Source organism: Paralichthys olivaceus, chromosome 5 (assembly GCF_024713975.1).
Source record: "Paralichthys olivaceus isolate ysfri-2021 chromosome 5, ASM2471397v2, whole genome shotgun sequence".
Lineage (NCBI taxonomy): Eukaryota > Metazoa > Chordata > Actinopteri > Pleuronectiformes > Paralichthyidae > Paralichthys > Paralichthys olivaceus.
In genome coordinates this window covers 17,875,684-17,893,481 of record NC_091097.1, presented here as the reverse complement: position 1 = coordinate 17,893,481, position 17,798 = coordinate 17,875,684, and the positions used below count along the sequence as shown (strand labels likewise).

The 17,798-nt window shown below is 41.3% G+C and overlaps 2 protein-coding genes across 3 annotated transcripts; both read right to left on the bottom strand.

Annotated features, from left to right (window-relative positions):
• Window positions 1-1,621: 1,621 nt before the first annotated feature.
• LOC109641939 (putative autophagy-related protein 11) lies at window positions 1,622-3,835 on the bottom strand. The gene has a single exon (XM_020106531.2). The coding sequence runs from the start codon at window positions 3,274-3,276 to the stop codon at window positions 1,774-1,776; it is 1,503 nt and encodes a 500-aa protein (XP_019962090.2). The 5' UTR covers window positions 3,277-3,835; the 3' UTR covers window positions 1,622-1,773.
• A 1,740-nt stretch (window positions 3,836-5,575) lies between these two features.
• On the bottom strand, window positions 5,576-17,719 carry clcn7 (chloride channel 7). 2 transcript variants are annotated; one of them, XM_069525609.1, is made up of 25 exons: window positions 17,462-17,719; window positions 15,698-15,775; window positions 14,257-14,322; window positions 13,883-13,948; window positions 13,646-13,778; window positions 13,296-13,405; window positions 12,827-12,907; window positions 12,655-12,717; window positions 12,427-12,510; window positions 12,182-12,275; window positions 11,601-11,665; window positions 11,327-11,443; window positions 11,186-11,240; window positions 10,948-11,008; window positions 10,616-10,757; window positions 10,149-10,242; window positions 9,813-9,985; window positions 9,105-9,156; window positions 8,821-8,948; window positions 8,550-8,635; window positions 8,298-8,430; window positions 7,618-7,677; window positions 7,332-7,508; window positions 6,989-7,069; window positions 5,576-6,886 (listed from the first exon to the last, which is right to left on the bottom strand). In XM_069525609.1, the coding sequence occupies exons 1-25, from the start codon at window positions 17,573-17,575 to the stop codon at window positions 6,800-6,802; spliced, it is 2,400 nt and encodes a 799-aa protein (XP_069381710.1). In that variant the 5' UTR covers window positions 17,576-17,719; the 3' UTR covers window positions 5,576-6,799. The 2 variants fall into 2 exon arrangements, with proteins under 2 accessions (XP_069381710.1, XP_069381711.1); XM_069525610.1 differs by lacking the exon at window positions 15,698-15,775 and having other exon boundaries at window positions 17,462-17,701.
• Between the last annotated feature and the right edge of the window lie 79 nt (window positions 17,720-17,798).

The window sequence follows — 17,798 nt, the reverse complement described above, 5'->3', positions numbered from 1 at the left end:
TCAACTCTGACCTTCACCTGTGAGTCTGTGTCTGCCAAACCAAAATATAACAGTTAATGCATCAAAAGTCAATTTTATCACATATTCCCCTCATACAAAACAAATCCCTTCAAACTGGCAAAAATTTGAAGCCTCGTTTTTGATCGGTAAATCATCAATATCATTGCCTTTACCTACCAATCACCCCTGTCAGCAGTGGGTCTCTCTCATGTCTGTCCTAAAGCAAGCAACGCTATAAACCCATTATATTCATATTGCTTTATGGAAATATAAATCAGCAGCAGCAGTGGTCCCCAGTGGGGCGAGTGGCATCTATAAAATGTGTGCTTGAACAAGGCAGCCATGAATGGTGTCATAAAGAGTGTCTCAGTATAAGGAGCCCCCAGGGTTTAGCCATGCATTGCCACAGTTTTTTTTCCCAAACTGGAAAATCTCGATAAAATGCTCTGCAGTTACTGGAACCTACTGTACCGAGGTGTTATCTGCATGACAACATGAGTTTAAAATATAGACTGTATATTATTTTTTTAAAAGTGGCCCTAATACTTTGTTATAGTTATACACCTCAAATTGTGTGTGTGTGTGTGTGTATAAGTAAAGGCTAAATGGATTTTTTGACAGCTTACTGGGTGGGAGTCATTTATGACTGCTTAGAGTAGAAAGAATAACCCGACTCTTGTAGAGGCCATTCATCCATAACCGCCTGAAAACTAAGATGCTAATTCTCAGAGTGAATGCATAATAATTCAATGAGGTAAAGATAGTTAGAGGGCAATGATGAATAAATACAAATGTGTCTTTTAATAAAACCGGGATGGTATTAGAGGGATGGAGGAATGACACTTTCTGTTAAGAGATGATTGAAATATGACTCACCTGTTAGCTTTCCATCCAACTGAGGCAGCAGGAGGTACCATCAAAAAGAGGAGCAATGCCAGACTGTATTTAAAGATGAACGACATGCCTCCACTTCCACTTCCTCCCACTATCGAGAAATTAGGCTAAAATATTCTGCATACCAAAGCTGCCATCTTGCCTTGAAGATGTTATTTGGAGCCAGAGCCTGAGCTCTAGCTATCGGGAATGGATATACAGTATAAGGTCCCGCCGATACACTCACTCAACTGATCACGCGTCAGTCGTCACAACGTTACACCCCATTTTTTTATAGCATCAAAGAACTTATTTAAAACCATATGTGGTATGTAGTGGACATTTATTGTGTATGTATGTCAGCTGGACCGTTCTCACTCTATTCAACCATGAACATGATACAAGCTGATTGCTCCGGCTAAAGTAATCGTACCAGTTGTTCAGGTTTCCACAACAGATAAGAAGTACCTAAAATGATGAAAGCCATCTTTAAGAAAAAAAGTGAGCTTTGAGTTTTTAGTTTGGTCTATATTTCATCTGCTAACATGGAGGAGGCAGGTTACTACTGATTGAATTGCTTTGGTTACACATTTGGGAAGCAGGCCCATCGTTATATACACAGTCTGTCGTCTAATAGATGAACTGACTCGGACAATTACCCTCTCAGTGACAAAGTGGGAGAGCACTTCTCTTTAGTCACCATTTGTCCCTGGCTTCTTTTAACCACATCACACAGTCCACTCATTAGTTTCTACACATGTCCAATGTATTAGAATTTATCATTGCCTTTGTAAAGTTTGTAAAGTATTACTATCCCAGGTTTGTTTGTGTCAGCAATGTCACAGTTCAAAATACATGAGCATATACTGTATTATTATCAATATTGTGAGGCAAGGGTAATTAATTTAGTCTCCTCATTCTGAGCAGTGTCGAGAGATTTTCAGCCTTCCCTGGCTCATTCAGCTTGTTGCTGCTGGCCGTTGCAAGCTGTTCAAGTGCTGGGCAGGTCTGTTGTAGTTCTATGATACTTGTTTCCTCATAGTTTGAGGAATTAATTTTTGGAAGTTCAGGCTTGAAAAGTCTGCGCAGTGGCTGCTTGGTATTAGCAGAGGGAATCCTAAGGGCAACTGCACCAAATTTGGGACCAGCCTGGGTAGGCTGCGACATTGCAGCCCTCTTCTCCTTCTTCTTACACTGCTTGGCCAGTTTAGCCTCCTTTGTCAATCTCCAATCCTCCCACAGGGCTGCGACAGCAGACTCCTCCTCCTTTTCGCCTATCTCTTTGTCCCAGCAAATCTCCTCGGGTGTCTGCGGCCTCTCATTGATGTCTTTGGTGTTGTCCTCTTCCAAAATCATGGATCTTGACAGCAACTTTCGTCCAGTCCTCTTCTTGACATTACTCATCATCCTTTTCAGACACTTTTCCTTTGTTTCCTTTTCTCTTATCCTCTGATTATTCAGGTTTTCCTCAATGTTCTTTTTGACCCTGTCAGCGTTGATGAGCCTCCTCAGTCTCTTCAATGTATCTTGAGGGAGGCTGTCAAGTTGATCGAGCAGTGACAAAACATGGCACTCAATTTTACATAGCATTGCAGTGGTGTTGAAGCCATGAATCCCACCAATGCAGGACTCATACACTTCTTTCACCTTCCTGCTAAGAGCATCCCACTCTATATTGTCCTGGCCCAAAGGTAAACATGGAGTGAATGCAACCAGACGCTTGAGTGTGGAAAGTCTCCCCTCTACTTTGTTGATCATATCCTGCATTTTGGTCAACTCCAAATCCTCTTTGTGATAATTTCCTTTCTCTTTCATTTTCTTCAGATTTGTCTGGCATTCATCCAGTGTTTCCTTCCTTTTATCTGTGGCATTGAAGTTGGCCAGATTCTGCTCTGACAGATTCTTGACCAGTTCCATTAGCTCTTCAGAGACATTTACCTCCATCCTCTCCTTACTGTTGCTGTGTGTCAGGGACAGGATGAAAGCCTCTTTGTGCATCAAAGATGCCATCTTGAACAAAATGTCTTTGAATCTTTTACATTTGTCCAGATGTGTGTCTCTCTCTGTTACTTCCCTTTCAATTTCCCTCATTTCAGTAGTTGACATGCTAACGGCATGAGAATTCTCCTGATTGTGCTTCGTCTCTTCTGCAAGAATGCTGTTGGCATCCGTTAATTGTAATTTCATCAAATTGAGGGACATTTCATAGAAGGCCTTTTCTTTCTTCCTGAGATCCTCAAGCTGAATGATATGTCGCTCCTTTGCTGCAATGGCCTCATCCAGCTCCACTATTTTGGAATCACTATCCTCCACATTCTTGGCATACTGTGCTGTTTTCATCAAATAGGATTTTGTGTCCTCAAGTATGGCACGCTTGAGCAAATCTACTTTATTTGCAGACATCTTGAGGTCAGGGTTCACTCCACAATACACTGTAAGAATGTTTTCAACTTTCCTCGATTTGTTGGCGGGTGGCAACCAACATCAAAGTGCATGATTTCCATGAACATATTTTCTAAATTGCTTTCAGATATTAAACATATTGGAGGGCCCTTATGGCGTGATGCCTTTGATGCTATACAAAACTGTGCTTTGACACTGAGCACTTACGCCTTTAATAAAGTAAGCTACTGTGATGTCGACCGTGGAGTGGACGGAGCAAGTGCTACGTGCTAGCCATCCCGCCATCCTCCTCTTCTTCTTTGCACGAAACTGTTTCTCTGGAAAAGCTATCAAATATCAATAGTAATAAGAGATACCTAACTGAATGGGAGAGAAGAAGGGGAAGAAGGATTATTGAAACACACAGTGGATTGTGGTAATGCACCTTGATGATGTTGGTTGCCACCGGCCAATAAGCTGAGTAAAGAAAATGAAAGAACTGAGCATTCTGAGGAAGTTTGAAGAAGAAGCAGTAGATGGCAATAATGCACCTTGACGCTGGTTGCCACCCACCAATACAAAAGAAGAAGAAAAAGGGCCATTACCGTAAAAATTTGGGAAATTACCTTGACAATGGAAGACAATCAGCAGAGTTGACTACAACATCAAGGGTTAATTTCAACATCTATTATCTATAGGTATTCAATGTTATGGTTCTTTGTTTGGTTTATTGGCTGGTGGCAACCAACGTCAAGGTGCATTACTGCCATCTACTGTGTTGGAGTGTGAATCACTTATCCAGGACGAGGACATATTACAATTTTTTTCCAATCCTGTCTTTTTCAGATAATGGAGAAAACTCCCTATACCAATGGAAAATGCTATTTCCGAACTCAGTTCTTCCACTCCATGCTTTGCAATTGTCCTCTTTAGCCTTTCTTGTTCCCCAACATAACATTACATGCTCCAGTGATTCCTCTATTTGGCAGTTATCACATAATCCTGTTGGATGTCTGTTTATTCAGTGCAACGTATTACTCAGTCTAGTATGTAGTCTAGTATGTCCTATTCTCAAGATATTCTCCTCTACAGTGATCCTTTTTGCTGTCCTCACTGTGTTCAGGTCCCGGTGTAATTCATAAAGATGTCTCCCTGTGTGTGAATGTTGTGATTCCTCTTCTTTGTTTGGTTTATTGGCGGGTGGCAACCAGCATCAAGGTGCATTACCACCATCTACTGTGTTGGTACACAATTCCTGAAGGTACAAGGGGAGTAAGCTCTCCCTGTTCCAAAAATCAATTAAAATTGATAAATCGTCTTTTTTGTTGGGTTTATTAGTGGGTGGCATCCAACTTCTTCTGCTAACGACAAAACATCGAAGTAAAACCGAGGTATTGCAACTCCGGTAAAGAAAGCGCTGCCCTTCAGGATCAAAGGGAAAAGTAAGTCAACACTTTGTTCAGGGCCTTTGTAGGAAACTTTATGTTCATGTCATATGTTATTTAAAAATAAACATGAGTGACGCTTCACCCAAAGATGAGCTTGGCTAAAATGGACAACGCCAAAACACAGTGTAGCCGCACACACTAAGACTCACCGTGTTTTCTTATTTAATTCTTCATTTTTTACATTAACAGTATGTGACCTACCAAGGCTACTTTATTTTAATGCACGGCCGGACAGTGTTAGAACGCAGTTAGAAACAAAGTGCCTAGACTTTTACTGACACCTAGTGGAGACAGAGAGAAGAGCTGTAGAGTTTGGACTGGTGTGTGGGTTCATGCTCATGAGTTCAAATAAATCAAATGTATTAGGAGCTGCAAACATTTGCCTAAATACTTAATTGCTGCCTAAAAGGAATGAGAATAGTCTCGGCTTTATCTTTAGCGAATTACAGCACCTCTTTTAGCCGACTGGGAATTTTTCCACATAGTAAATGAATTGTTGGATTCAGTGATCTTCACCATCAGTATAATCTACTGCAGAATGTGCATTTCCTCTCTGGGCTGCTGGTGCTTCTCAGGTTACATTTTATTTCCTCTGCTCACTGTGTGTACTGTTGTTAACTTGTCAACCCCCAGGATTCCAAATATTCAAGAGATATCTTTTGATGCTTCATGTGTTAAATGCAGAGACACTGTCCTACAACTCGAAAGTCACAGGTACGAAATTATATAAAAATTACTTCAGGGGATTTACTTTTTGAATTAAAGGTCTGATACTTCCAAGAATGAAGACTTTTCCATTAATTTTGAATGATTTATCGTGGTAAGTAAAAAAAAAAGGTTTCAGTTTCTTGCAAACAGACACAGAAATTATATTACAATAGATAAATTTCAACTTTATTAATTAAGAAAAGGCTTATCCAGTGGTTATAAAATAGAGCATAGTCAATAGATTAAAGTTTAGAACAACAAAAAGACGACACAGGAAAAAAAAATGTGACAGTGACGAAAGGCAAACAAAGAACAATACTGGTAATTGAAGAAATGTTAGATGCACAAATTGATAAAATAATTATATATCAGAATATCTGTGCTTTGTGCCGTACACTAAAGGGTAACGCAAGGATAAATTCATGAGTTTTAAGAGAGGATGTGTGGTAAACAACGTTTTACATTCATAGATATGGAGATCTTCATGAGGGACACTTGAAAGTTTTTTTTAACAATAAACTTTTTCAGTAGGAGGTGCAAACATTTTGGTGATAAAAGAAAACTTTCCGTACCCATCCACAGTTATACACATATATTACATTTGAGCTCAGTAAAGCTGACAGAAAGAGGATGACGCACCAGGAGGATCCACATTTAATAACAGAACCATCTCTTACTATTACTGCATCATTTAACCAAATCAGACAAGCGTCTCTTCTGTGATGTAAAACCTAAACATTCTCCCAAACTTAAAAAATAAAACACGTATTCAACGTCGACAATAAATAACATTTCTTTCAGTGCAAACCTACACAAAAAAATCAGAAACTACTAACTTGACTAACATTGCCAAAGAAAACTTGACGTGAACGCTCACTCAAATCAGGTTTTCAAAGCAAACCAGTTTCAATGTCTTGTTCAGTTGGAAAGCAAGACAAGAAGCATTTGAATAATTTAAAAATACAATGAATTAATGTTTTTACTGATAAGATATCACTGTTTAAGAACAATATTACTTCATGAGAGGTCGGACGATCGACTGTTTGTGATGTTGAGTAAGAACACAGAGAGCCCAAGGTTTTCCATTTACCAATTAACTTAGATGAAACAGACCTTCCTCACCTGGCTTTGCTCAAATGTATCGTCATTATTGTTCATTCTTTTACTATCATGATCAATTGTATTTGCTTTATTGTTGATTGAATGTATTTGGACTTCGTTGGAACACTGCCTTTACAGAGGAATTCATCCTGTGTTGTCACGGTTTTGCCCTCAGAGATGTTCTCTGCATAGCTGGTGCTCAACAGCTTCAGGCATCAGGTGGCAACAGTTCATGGGTTTGTGTGTGTGTGTGTGTGTGTGTGTGTGTGTGTGTGTGTGTGTGTGTACTATGTCTGGGCCAGCTGAAGTTCCTCTAGTCCATGTTTGCCAAGGTGATATCTGGCCAAGTCTTTCCTGGTCACCAGTCCAACCACCTGTTCAAGGTCATTAAACATGTGATCATTAAACATTAAGAAGAGTAACGTTCAACTCAGGAAGTTTAACGAGACATTTAAGAACAGAAGAAACACTCTTACCCTGTTTTCATCATCTGCAACCACCAGGTGTCTGAGTCCCAGGGCTCTGAACAACTTAAACACACGAGGCAGAGAGGTTTCCTGAAAAAAAAAAAAAAAAAAAATCTAAGCCTTAGGCGTGGCTGTATGATTTGAAGTTAGGATTGATGCAAATTATGATGATGTAAATTAACAATCATCTGAAAAAGAAAGAAACAAAAGCCAGTGTCTGTGGCCCACGCACAATTTTTTTTTGGTCATGGTAGATTACCCTGGTGTAAAGCTCTCTCTCTCTCTGTGTGTGTGTGTGTGTGTGTGTGTGTGTGTGTGTGTGTGTGTGTGTGTGTGTGTGTGTGTGTGTCACCTGTGGTACTGTGTAGGGCGTTGCGTTCATGAACTCTGTAAGGTCCATCATACACTCCCTCTCGTCCTGGGAGACGTGGATGCTCTGGATTGGAGGGAAGCGGGGGTAGGCATCCCTGAAGTCCTTCAGCTGGAGCTTCCTGTGGGTCAGCCGGGACCGGGCCAACTCCACAAACACCTGCCGGGACAGAACCGGAGATCACGGTGAGTGATCCTTTTCTAAAATATTGCATCAATAATGTTATCTAAGAGTATTGTCAACCTCTCCTTCCTGCTGATGATGTTACCTTGTGCTTGAGGAGAACGATGAGCTGAGAGCGGAGGATGAGCCCGCAGAGCTTGGCTGGCTGATCAGGAGAGAAGAGCAAAGTAAGGTTTGACTGTGTGCTGCATATTCCTTTTCTGCTCCCATTTTACTTTGTTGTCCAGAATAGAAACGTGGTACTGGACTCAGCCTGAGGAGGAAGTGAGCAGTCGCAGACGATCTAAGTTCCTCAAACACATCTTGTGTCTGCACTGCACTCTGATCTGTTATTTGCTGCTACAGGTGTAGTCAACTACCTGTTGCTGCTTTCAGTAGTGAAATCACCAGTAAATGCTATTGTGCAATAAACCAGAGCAGACAAAAAAAGCAGAGGAGAACCATCTCCATGTTTTCATAGAGCTGGTGAAGTTGGGTTTTAATCAGTTCCTTTTACTCTCCCCTCCCTTCCTCTTTCTATAGTTTTAAAAGAAGTTGATTTGGCGTCATGTTAACATCACTGCCGGTTGGAGCTGGAGCTGTTAATAACCAACTGCAGAGTCGAATCACTGATGTCAGATACTGCCAGGTGCTGATAAGCTTATTCAGCGTTGTGTGATTCAAGTAATATTGGACGAGGAAATCAATTCGCGTGGACAGGGCGTCAGATATTGTCTTCTTGATTAGTAATTTGAGTGAATTTCAAAAACAATGATTGCACCGTACCTCATCACTCCCAGAAACCTGCACGACAACAGGGAAGCCGTTGTGATTGGTGGATGTGTTGCTAAGGGTGTCCACGATGGTTCCCACCTTCTCTATCCTGTTCAAACAGGTGACTGGAGAACTCATCACCTCTCTGGATGGGGGAGATAGAGGCGGAGGAGATGGACAGTGCAACAAGAAAAAGCAAAATGACAAAAAAACTTACGTTCAGAGTTGCTCACAAACACATCAACAGCTCAGACAGGACCTTACCTCGCTGTTAGCCAGTGGGACGTAGCAGGAGCATCCCAGTGGAGGAAGGGAACACTCTGCAGCTTAATGTGGATGTCATACAGACCCTAAACAGGAACAGGTTACAGACACTGTTTCAGTTCATACTAACTTGGTACTATATGCTGTGATTAGCTTTGTAAATAAATTAGAGATTACATTTACAATTATTTTTGGGGGGGAAAGAAAAGAAGCAAATATTCATGTTATAAGATGATGTTGATAAGATGCTAATGTCAACCTCTTTACTCACCTCTACAAAATAATCTCCTACTATCTTGGCAGTCATGAGGACGAGCATGATGGGAAGACCGTATGTGACATTTCCTGTAGCCTCCACCATGATGACGGTCAGACTGAGAGTCATTCTCACGATGCCGCCTGAGGATAGAGGACAGATAGATTAGAAACCTTAAACAATCGTTTAACAGAACACATATAGAAGTATGGAATATAAAGATTCTTATAAGTGAATGTAACAGTAGTTCCTCAGTATTTACATGTGATTCATTTCTTATTGAATGAGTGATCACTCACCTAACTGAGCTGCAGCTCCAATTAAGGCATATTTACCAGGGTCTGCCCAGATCTAACAAAACACACACACAGCAAAGTTTTAAACTTTAGTTTAGTTCAAGACATTGACTCATTCATTTAGATCTTGTATCTCAAACTCTTCCTGTTTGTATAATGATTACTGAGCACAGTACAGTATTGTAGCACAGTTCTGGCACTTACTGAAAAACATTCCTTTTCTAATTCGGCCTCTTAACAGCTGAAACAGTGAACTGAGCTGAGTGGTAAGCCTCAGGTAAGTATATAAACATGGAGGGTAATACAATATGGGATAATATTAATATAACAGCAACAACAACAATATGCTTGTATATTGGCTTATTCCAAAGTACCCAACATATAGGGGAAAATATTGATTTATGGAAATTATGGAAATATACAACAGATTCAGCAGATCTGATGGAAAGAGGAAGGCTGTTCCAAAGTTTTGAACCAACAACCAGGCCTTGAGCAGATGATTGGCTACTTAAACACAGCACATCCTTACACAAGGTATGGAGTAACACAGAGGTTTTATAGAGGGGAAGTGAAAGTGAGGTTTTCTAAAAGTTGACCATGATGAAGATAACAGAGCCACTAAAGACGGCAGGTAAATTCTGAGCTATGACTTCAATATTATGCCCTGATTCAATATGGGAACTGAAAGATGTAGTCTTAAACTACACTGACCGTGTCTTTGGAGGGGATAGAGGCCAGCAGGATTCCAAACAGTCTCCCCCAGGCGGCTCCAATTAGCAGAGACGGGATGAAAACTCCAGCCGACACTGCCAGGCCGTACGTCCAGCACGCCAGGAAGAAATAGGTCAGAGTGAACAAGCCCAGAGTCAAAGGATTGTAGGATCCTAAAAAAAAAGAAGAATGATAGAGAATGATAAGCAAGCAAGACAGTGTTGCAGACTTTAATCAATCCAGTCATGCACATGAACCCAGTTACACAGTGAAAAAGAGAGACTTGCTTGTAATCTATTAGTTTAGCGTGCTTCTTTTACTGTAGCACAGATTTACCTGGCTGGTTATGAAAGAGACTGCGGACACTTTTCTCAGGAGTGTTGAAGAAGGCTGTTGCCATGGAGTTATACTCTCCATCTGCACAGAACAACTAGAAAAAGAAAGAGTGACACAACAAGGGAAAGATGGAGAGGGACCGGGCTGGATAAAATGTCCACGTGATGTCCTCGGTTTGAATCAGTATTATTATTATTCACCATCTTTTATCTATCCCAATATTTTATTTCTCCTTAATCTAGCTAAGAATTGAAAAATTCACAAAGACATAATAATCAATATTTACAGTATTTATCCAGCACTGCTCAGTGAGGCTTAGCTGGTGTAGATCACTGAACTCAAACTGTGCTGTCTCGTGTGTGTGTGTGTGTGTGTGTGTGTGTGTGTGTGTGTGTGTGTGTGTGTGTGTGTGTGTGTGTGTGTGTGTGTGTGTGTGTGTGTGTGTGTGTGTGTGTGTGTGTGTGTACCTGCAGTGGGTACTCATCAGTGTGCTCTGGTCCCAGAGGTTGACAGTCGTTAGAGAAGTAGATCATGGTGAATGACACTGCTGCGGTCACTGCAGCAACCAACATGGCCTCCATCACTTGCAAACAAGGGCGATGGACGTACCTAACACACACACACACACACAAACACACACACGCGCACACACACACACACACACACGCACACACACGCACATGCACACACACGCCCACGCACACACACACAGCTGTCACCAAAATTATATATATCCCACACTTAGTGGCTTTAATCAGCAGAGATGACTCATTTTCTACATTCGTTTCTAAAACCTCACCTGATCCTGAAGATGGTCAACCAGTAGTTGAGAATATTGAACAGGGCTCCCAGCAAACCACCTGCTCGGGGGAGGGATGACAATAATCAGTAAATAAAAACTTTTCAAACTTGAAAAGCTTTAAGTTTGTTGTTTGGGAAATGTCAAACCTACTTTTAATTTTACCGACCATATATTTACACTGACGTCACCCTACAAAGAATCAAACATAGACCCAAACACAAAAAGGTGTTTTTACCTATAGCTCCCATAGCGATGAACAATGGAATCTCATAGAGATTATAGGCCACACTCTGCCAAAGAAAAAATACAATGTCACCTTTTACATTAACAACCCAAAGCTGGAAGAAAAACATGATATACAATACAAGCTCCTTACGTCACCCTGAAAGCGACCAAAGTTGATGAGACCAGGGCTGGAAAGGTCTCCAGTTTTCTTGTGATAGATGCTGAGGAAGAAGTTCAGGGTGAAGGTGGAAATCATGGAGGCAAAAAACTGCAGAGGAGAAAGGTGAGTGAGGAAGGAAATAAAACACATTCACAAAACTTATCCATCTATCAACCACTTCAGTTTCTCTTCACTAACAAACCTCCAATTCACCTGACAACACCATGCAAGCATTAATCGTGGGTTTATAACAGAGTGAACTCACTATCCTCCATGTCAGCATCTGGTTCCAGAAAGAAGCTCCCTCCTCTAGAGAGAACAGAACGCCACCTGTTGACCGATGAAACAAAAGCTGAAGCCGAGGCTAATTGTAAAGCAATGTTTCCCATTATTATCAGGACCGTGGCAAACGGCCATATCCTAATCTGTCCTGCCAGTTTCATAACGAACCAAACAAGTATGATAACATGACAGATCTTGTCGTGCATTAAGTTGTTACTGTGCACGCAGACAGTCTGACCACATTGTTTCAGCTGTGGTTGTGCACTTATCCACAAGTGGCAGGAAATGCACTTCTGTCTCTCTCTCTCACACATAAGAACTTCTCTTTCACACTGCATGAAACCAAATAGCCTCACATGTTAAGATCTTCTTTCTTTCAATTTTCACAGTTTTCACAATAGTATAAAATCGTCATCATGACAACGTTAAAAGTGACAGTACAGAGTCTGTACTTTTCACCAACCACTGTTTTTTCTTGTCTACGCTGCACTGCCTAGATCATTCACACTGATTCCTAATAAAGCACAAGTTTATACTGGGCTCCTAAGGCAGATGTATTTTTACCGACTGGGGCCCCAAAAGCAGCTGAAACTCCAGCAGCAGCTCCTGCAGAAACAAAGTCCCTTTTTTCCGTGTCTCTCCGGAAGTATTCAAACATCTGCAGACACACAACACTGGAGTTAAAAAAAATAAAAACTTCTCACTCACAAACACACGCCAATGACTTATATTTTCAAATAACTCAGTAATCATCAGTAATATTACAAATAGGGGAAATGTTGTTATAAAAATATCACACACACACTGACCTTGAAGTCTTTCTTTAGAGACGTACTCCTGCCCTGCGAGACGCCTGCAGCAACAACAGCACCGGAATGAATCATGGGCCCTTCCTAAAGGGATTATGGGTAAACAAACAAGACAAAATAGGGAAAATAAATTCTCAGGAGGCATTAACATGACAGAACTTCACTATTAACTTGAATGACACAGATGTGATGTTGAAAGGTTAAAGTTTGACCAATTCAAATTTTCACCTTTCCAACAGCGAGACCGCCGACCACAGAACAAATAACTCCGCAGACTTTCACCACCAGTGTCTGCAGAGGACAAACACACAAAATGTAAGGACATGAAGGATTAGCCAATTTAAAAAAAGTATAGTTTCAAGTACATCCATTACAATGTCTCGTGTGTTTGTGTGCGCACCTTGAGTCGTACCACCCTGGGAATCTTGATGCCATTCAGGTAACATTTTATCTGAGGTATACCACTTCCTGCCGCTATGGGCTGGATCACACAAAAGAGAGGGTGGCAAGAGTGGAAAAGGTTAGTTATATCATAGGTGGGCATTTTTGGGTATTCTAGCTGAAATTAACATTGCTAGTGGGCTTTGCAAATGTGTGGGGAAAAAAATGTTATATTTTCCCAGATCACGAGCTCACAAGCTGTGGCTTATTATACTGGCAGGAATATGAAGCACATTCATTTCTAAATATCTTCGGCATTGTTAGTTTTCACTTCCAGTTTGAACTGACACGTGTAACTGGTTGAACTTGTTTAATACCAATACTTTCTCAGACTCAAGAACTAGTTAGAGACATAAAAGAGGAAGTATAGCACATACACTCTGTCTCCGCAGGGGTAACGATAACAAAAAAAAAGTCAAATTATTTACCTCAAAAAATGCAACTATGATGGCCCCCACCATGACGATGGCAGAGTTGAGGACAGCCCAAAGCAGGAGGGAGATAGAGAGGCCGCCCGCCTCTGTAAAGTTCTCAATGTCTGTGTGGTTAGAGGTCAAGAAACAACTCTGGGTCCTGACAGCACATGGCCGAAACTGTTTGTGGGTCAATTATTGAATGATAGTTAAGACTGGGATGATGGATGCTTATATCTAATATTCACCTTGGCAGATAACAAAAATTCTAGTTTAACAAAATATATGATGACTTGGTGAGCCCAGTAAAGCTCAGTCATATGTTGCTAATAGTCAAGTGTGTCAAGAACAAATCTTCAGGATACTCTTTTTGACCACTTGGTATTTGATCCCAGCCAGCTGCTCCACCGCAATGTCTATAAAACAGGCGATGAGGCCAGTGAGAATGCCGATGAGACCGCAGACCACCCAGCGACTGATCTCCAGACACCGGAAACCCTGAAGGCGCAAGAGCATGAAGGGATGGAGCAGACGTGGAGCAGATAAAAGAATGAGCACTGCAGAATGAAGGCGATGCATCATATTTTCACATCATAACTTACCATGTAGCTCATCCTCCTCTCCTCCTCCAGAAACAGCTGGTTTTCAACGTTATCATAGTCCAGACTCTGGAATAACAAACACAGCAAATAGGTTAAGAAAATGACAATGATGTTTAAAAATGTTCTTCAGTGCTTCACGGTAAACCTGGATCCTGAAAATGTGGCAAAACTGCATATAAACACTAGACTGGATCAATGTCACCATGTTAATACGGAGCAGATTATATCAGACGCCAGTTTCCAGCATATTTAATGAGATTAATGTGGTTTGGGTTTTGTGGCCTGAAGGGTATTTTCTATACCTGTGTTATTGACAAATGTTGTTTATCATTTCTGAGTAGATTCATCTAATAATCAGCACTCGTTCTGTTTACCTCATATTTAAGAGACAGCAGCTTCTCATTGTGAGGGATCTCTTTGGGCCGCCCTCTGAGAGAGTCCTACAGGATAAAAAAATAAATAAAAAAAACAGAGGTCACCACATAAACACTGATATCTGACCTGGTGAGAGACGGCAAGGAGCTGGGAACTAAGTTACTGGAAGAAATCCAACATTTTGAACATCAATTTACAAACAACATCAAGAAGATGTTCAATAGACAAAGAGATGTCAAGTTTGACAGAATTAAACTTGACATAACTTACAAACTGTTAATATGGACGGTAAAGCATGCGGAAGAGGGGTTAACATTTAATATTGGAATATTAAAACTAAATGCAGGAAAGAATGAGTTCTTGTTAGTGCAGATTGTTGTTCTGGTGCTAAACTTATCCAGACATGCACACAAACCAGCTACAGACAATTACCAGCATGCAGTCTTACTGTCACACGAACGACAGCAACTAGAGCAACTGAGGTAACCGACGTGCACACAGCAAACAACAATCAGACAGATCACATGCATGTCACGACATTCCCCATCTGCCGGTGAAAATGGCTTCTGTCACGGAGCCATTTCTCTCCATCCTTCTAAACTATGCCATCAACTTGGCTCAAGCATGAGTCATAAGGCCCTGCGCTGGTCAGCCACAAATAGGAAGCAGTGACTTTCAGTTCTTTGTTCGATCAATGATTACATCTGAAAAAATGACTTATTCTAGTTTAAGGGACTCTACAGGAGAAGACTAATGCAAACATATTTACGGGGTCTTTGGCTTCATACTTTCAGTACAGTGTTAAAAAACATAAAGGGTACATAAAGGGTTAAAAAATGTTCCTGCCTTGTTACACTGAACATCATCTGTTTCCATCACAGGCAAAGACTCACAGCGGAACCAGACAGACAGATGAGTCAACTCTCTCTGTGTGAATTTGGCCCATTATCAGGCCATGTCTGTGTCAGCTTTCCCACATTAGGTTTGAGCTGCATTTATAAGGAAGCTACTTATCTAAAATTAAATAAATTATCTAAATTTAGAACATTATGATCTTATCCCTCAACTCTATGTGAAGTTGTACCTTCTTAATCAGGGCCCGAGGCTGCATGAGTGGAGATTGTAAGCACTGGACTAGATTTCCTGAGCCAGACACACACGTAAACACATGAGTGTGAGGCCAAATAACATTTTATTGACTGTAAATCCACCTCAGCATGTCGCTTGATGTTTGATATGTGATTTTAAGATGGAGGCAGATGGATTTTCAAAGTGGTGGTAGAGAGGTGAGGCTTCTATTGTTACAGTGGATGAACTAACTACATTTCTACAGGTTTAAGTGAAGAGGCTGCTAAGGGTCTCGATGGGGAGTGGATCAGTTGGAGCGACAGACACAGATGGACGACAGGAGTGCGGTGACGTTTTGAACACGGACTTTACCTCGTCTGACGTTATCTCCTCTTCCAAATCCACTGTGCTGAGTCTGCCTATCTGAAATATACTGCCTCCTTCAGACGGCTGGACATCAGAGACAGTAACACAATTAAATATATGTATGTATGCAACACTCTCATGATCACTTGTGTACTAGAATGCCCGGAAAAGGGGGAAATGTGGCCCAGTAGAAAGAGCGGGTCGTCCACAACATAGAAAGTCGGTGGTCCGATCTCTTGGGCAAGATACTAAACCCCAAGTTTCCCTCGGTGGTTATGTCGACAGTGTGTGATAGAAAAATCTCAGCATATATTAGTGCTGCATGAATGTGTGTATGAATGGGTCTGTGCTGCTTGTACTGTAAAGTCCATACACAGTCTATTTAGTGTTTTTAATGAATTAAAATAGGGAATTATAAAAGCTGAAAGGAGAGGGCTAAGGGAAAAGATATGAATTAAAAGCATAATGACCATATTTTCAGAAACAACAAAAAAACAACATTGCTTGCAAAAAATGATGTCATATTTTAAAATTCTTGTGAAAGACAGACAGCGCAGTGTATTCTCTTGAGTTAACTTCAAGATAAAGTTATTTTAATTCCACCTTTGGTCCCAGCACTGCGGGGAGTAACTGACTAATCACGGCTGCATTACAGGAAAAAAAGGAAGTTGTATTTTCCAGTGATTTCCTATATTTGCTCAACAGCTTGGTTCAGTCTGAAGTCAGCAGTCTAACGTGACGCTTGAAACCAGGGCTGCATGCTAAAAACATCAGCAATTATCACAATGCAATTTTAAATCAATAGCAATATTGGAATAGTCCAAATTATATCGATATAACGCCTATGCAATGTGCAAGCAGTCGCATGATTGATCTGCCTCAGTTGTAGAATGTTAATCAAATGTTTATCATCCTCTGCACATAAAAAAAAAGTCCTTCAGGAGCAGAAATCAAACTTTAAACATGAATGAAATAATAGTAATATGACAGTATCGTGATAATTATCGATTTATCGACAGATATGAAAGTTGCATCTTAATATAACTTTCACCCAGCTATACTTGACATATACTTTTAAAGGTTCAGTGTGTAAAATGTAGGTGAAAGGGAAAATAAAATCATCCTAGTGATGTTTTCACTAGTGTTTTTCATCTAAATTGTACAAACTGTGGTTTTCTTTACCCTAGAATGGGCCCTTTATATTTAAATACTCTATGTTAACATCAGGAGCAGGAACTTTAGAGTTTTTACGACAACTGAAGTTCACCACAGGTTCTCGCTCATGTTTGGAAGGGGAGGGTGAGGTGAGGGGTGTTCAGCTGCAACATGCAACTTCACCACTAGATGTCACTGAATTCTACACACTGTACCTTTAACTTAGTAGATCTCTAACTTGTGCAGGTTTAACAGTACTTTAATAAAAGACACGTGACAACACATCACAAGAGACGGCCTCTCTTTCTTTACCCTCGTCATTTCCCCAGATTACAGAATGTGACTAGCTGCATCGTGTCAGTGATGTCACCCTCACTCAGTGACTTAGTCTCATTCCAGCTCAAACGAAGCTTCTTGCGTCTGTTTCGCGGCTGCACACATGGAAGCAAAAAAGAAACACGCACTCATGATGGCGCCGAGGCGGTTCCATGACACATGCAGCGTCCACATCAAGACCGATCTAACGAGGGTGGACAGAGGAGGACGCAGCATCTGGGTGTGAGGGGGGGGGGTGACACCTGTTAGCCGGAGCGTTAGCCGCCATGCTAGCTGTACCTGTCTGGAGTGTGGGTTCTGCTCGGAGCCGTTGAGCAGCGGGGTTCTCTCCCCGGTGGCCCCGGACTCGTCGGCCCGGCTGGACCACGACACTTTCTTGGTGATGTTGGCCATGGCGGCCCCCGGTTACTGTGGCCTCTGCCGCCGCTGAGTTACTTCATTAATGTCCGCCGCCGCTGTTGTTATCCTCCTCCAGCTGATCTCAGTCACTCCTGACACTCGTGACGCTTTGTAAGGGGAGCGCGCAGGGACAAACTTAAGCGCGAGGCCCGTTGGATTCTGGGACTTGTAGTTTTGTTTCGTGGTGCTGCTAAAACGGCTAAAAGTTACGTGGCAA

What these genes read in the sequence shown, in the direction of transcription:
- LOC109641939 (XM_020106531.2), bottom strand. Translation starts at nt 3,276, where the DNA reads ATGTCTGCAAATAAAGTAGATTTGCTCAAGCGTGCCATACTTGAGGAC.
- clcn7 (XM_069525609.1), bottom strand. Translation starts at nt 17,575, where the DNA reads ATGGCCAACATCACCAAGAAAGTGTCGTGGTCCAGCCGGGCCGACGAG. An exon ending in ATACCAAGTGGTCAAAAAGA is followed by an intron (nt 13,406 to 13,645) that starts GTATCCTGAAGA and finishes CTAACCACACAG; the next exon opens with ACATTGAGAACTTTACAGAG. An exon ending in TGCTTTTGGGGCCCCAGTCG is followed by an intron (nt 11,666 to 12,181) that starts GTAAAAATACAT and finishes ATCGGTCAACAG; the next exon opens with GTGGCGTTCTGTTCTCTCTA.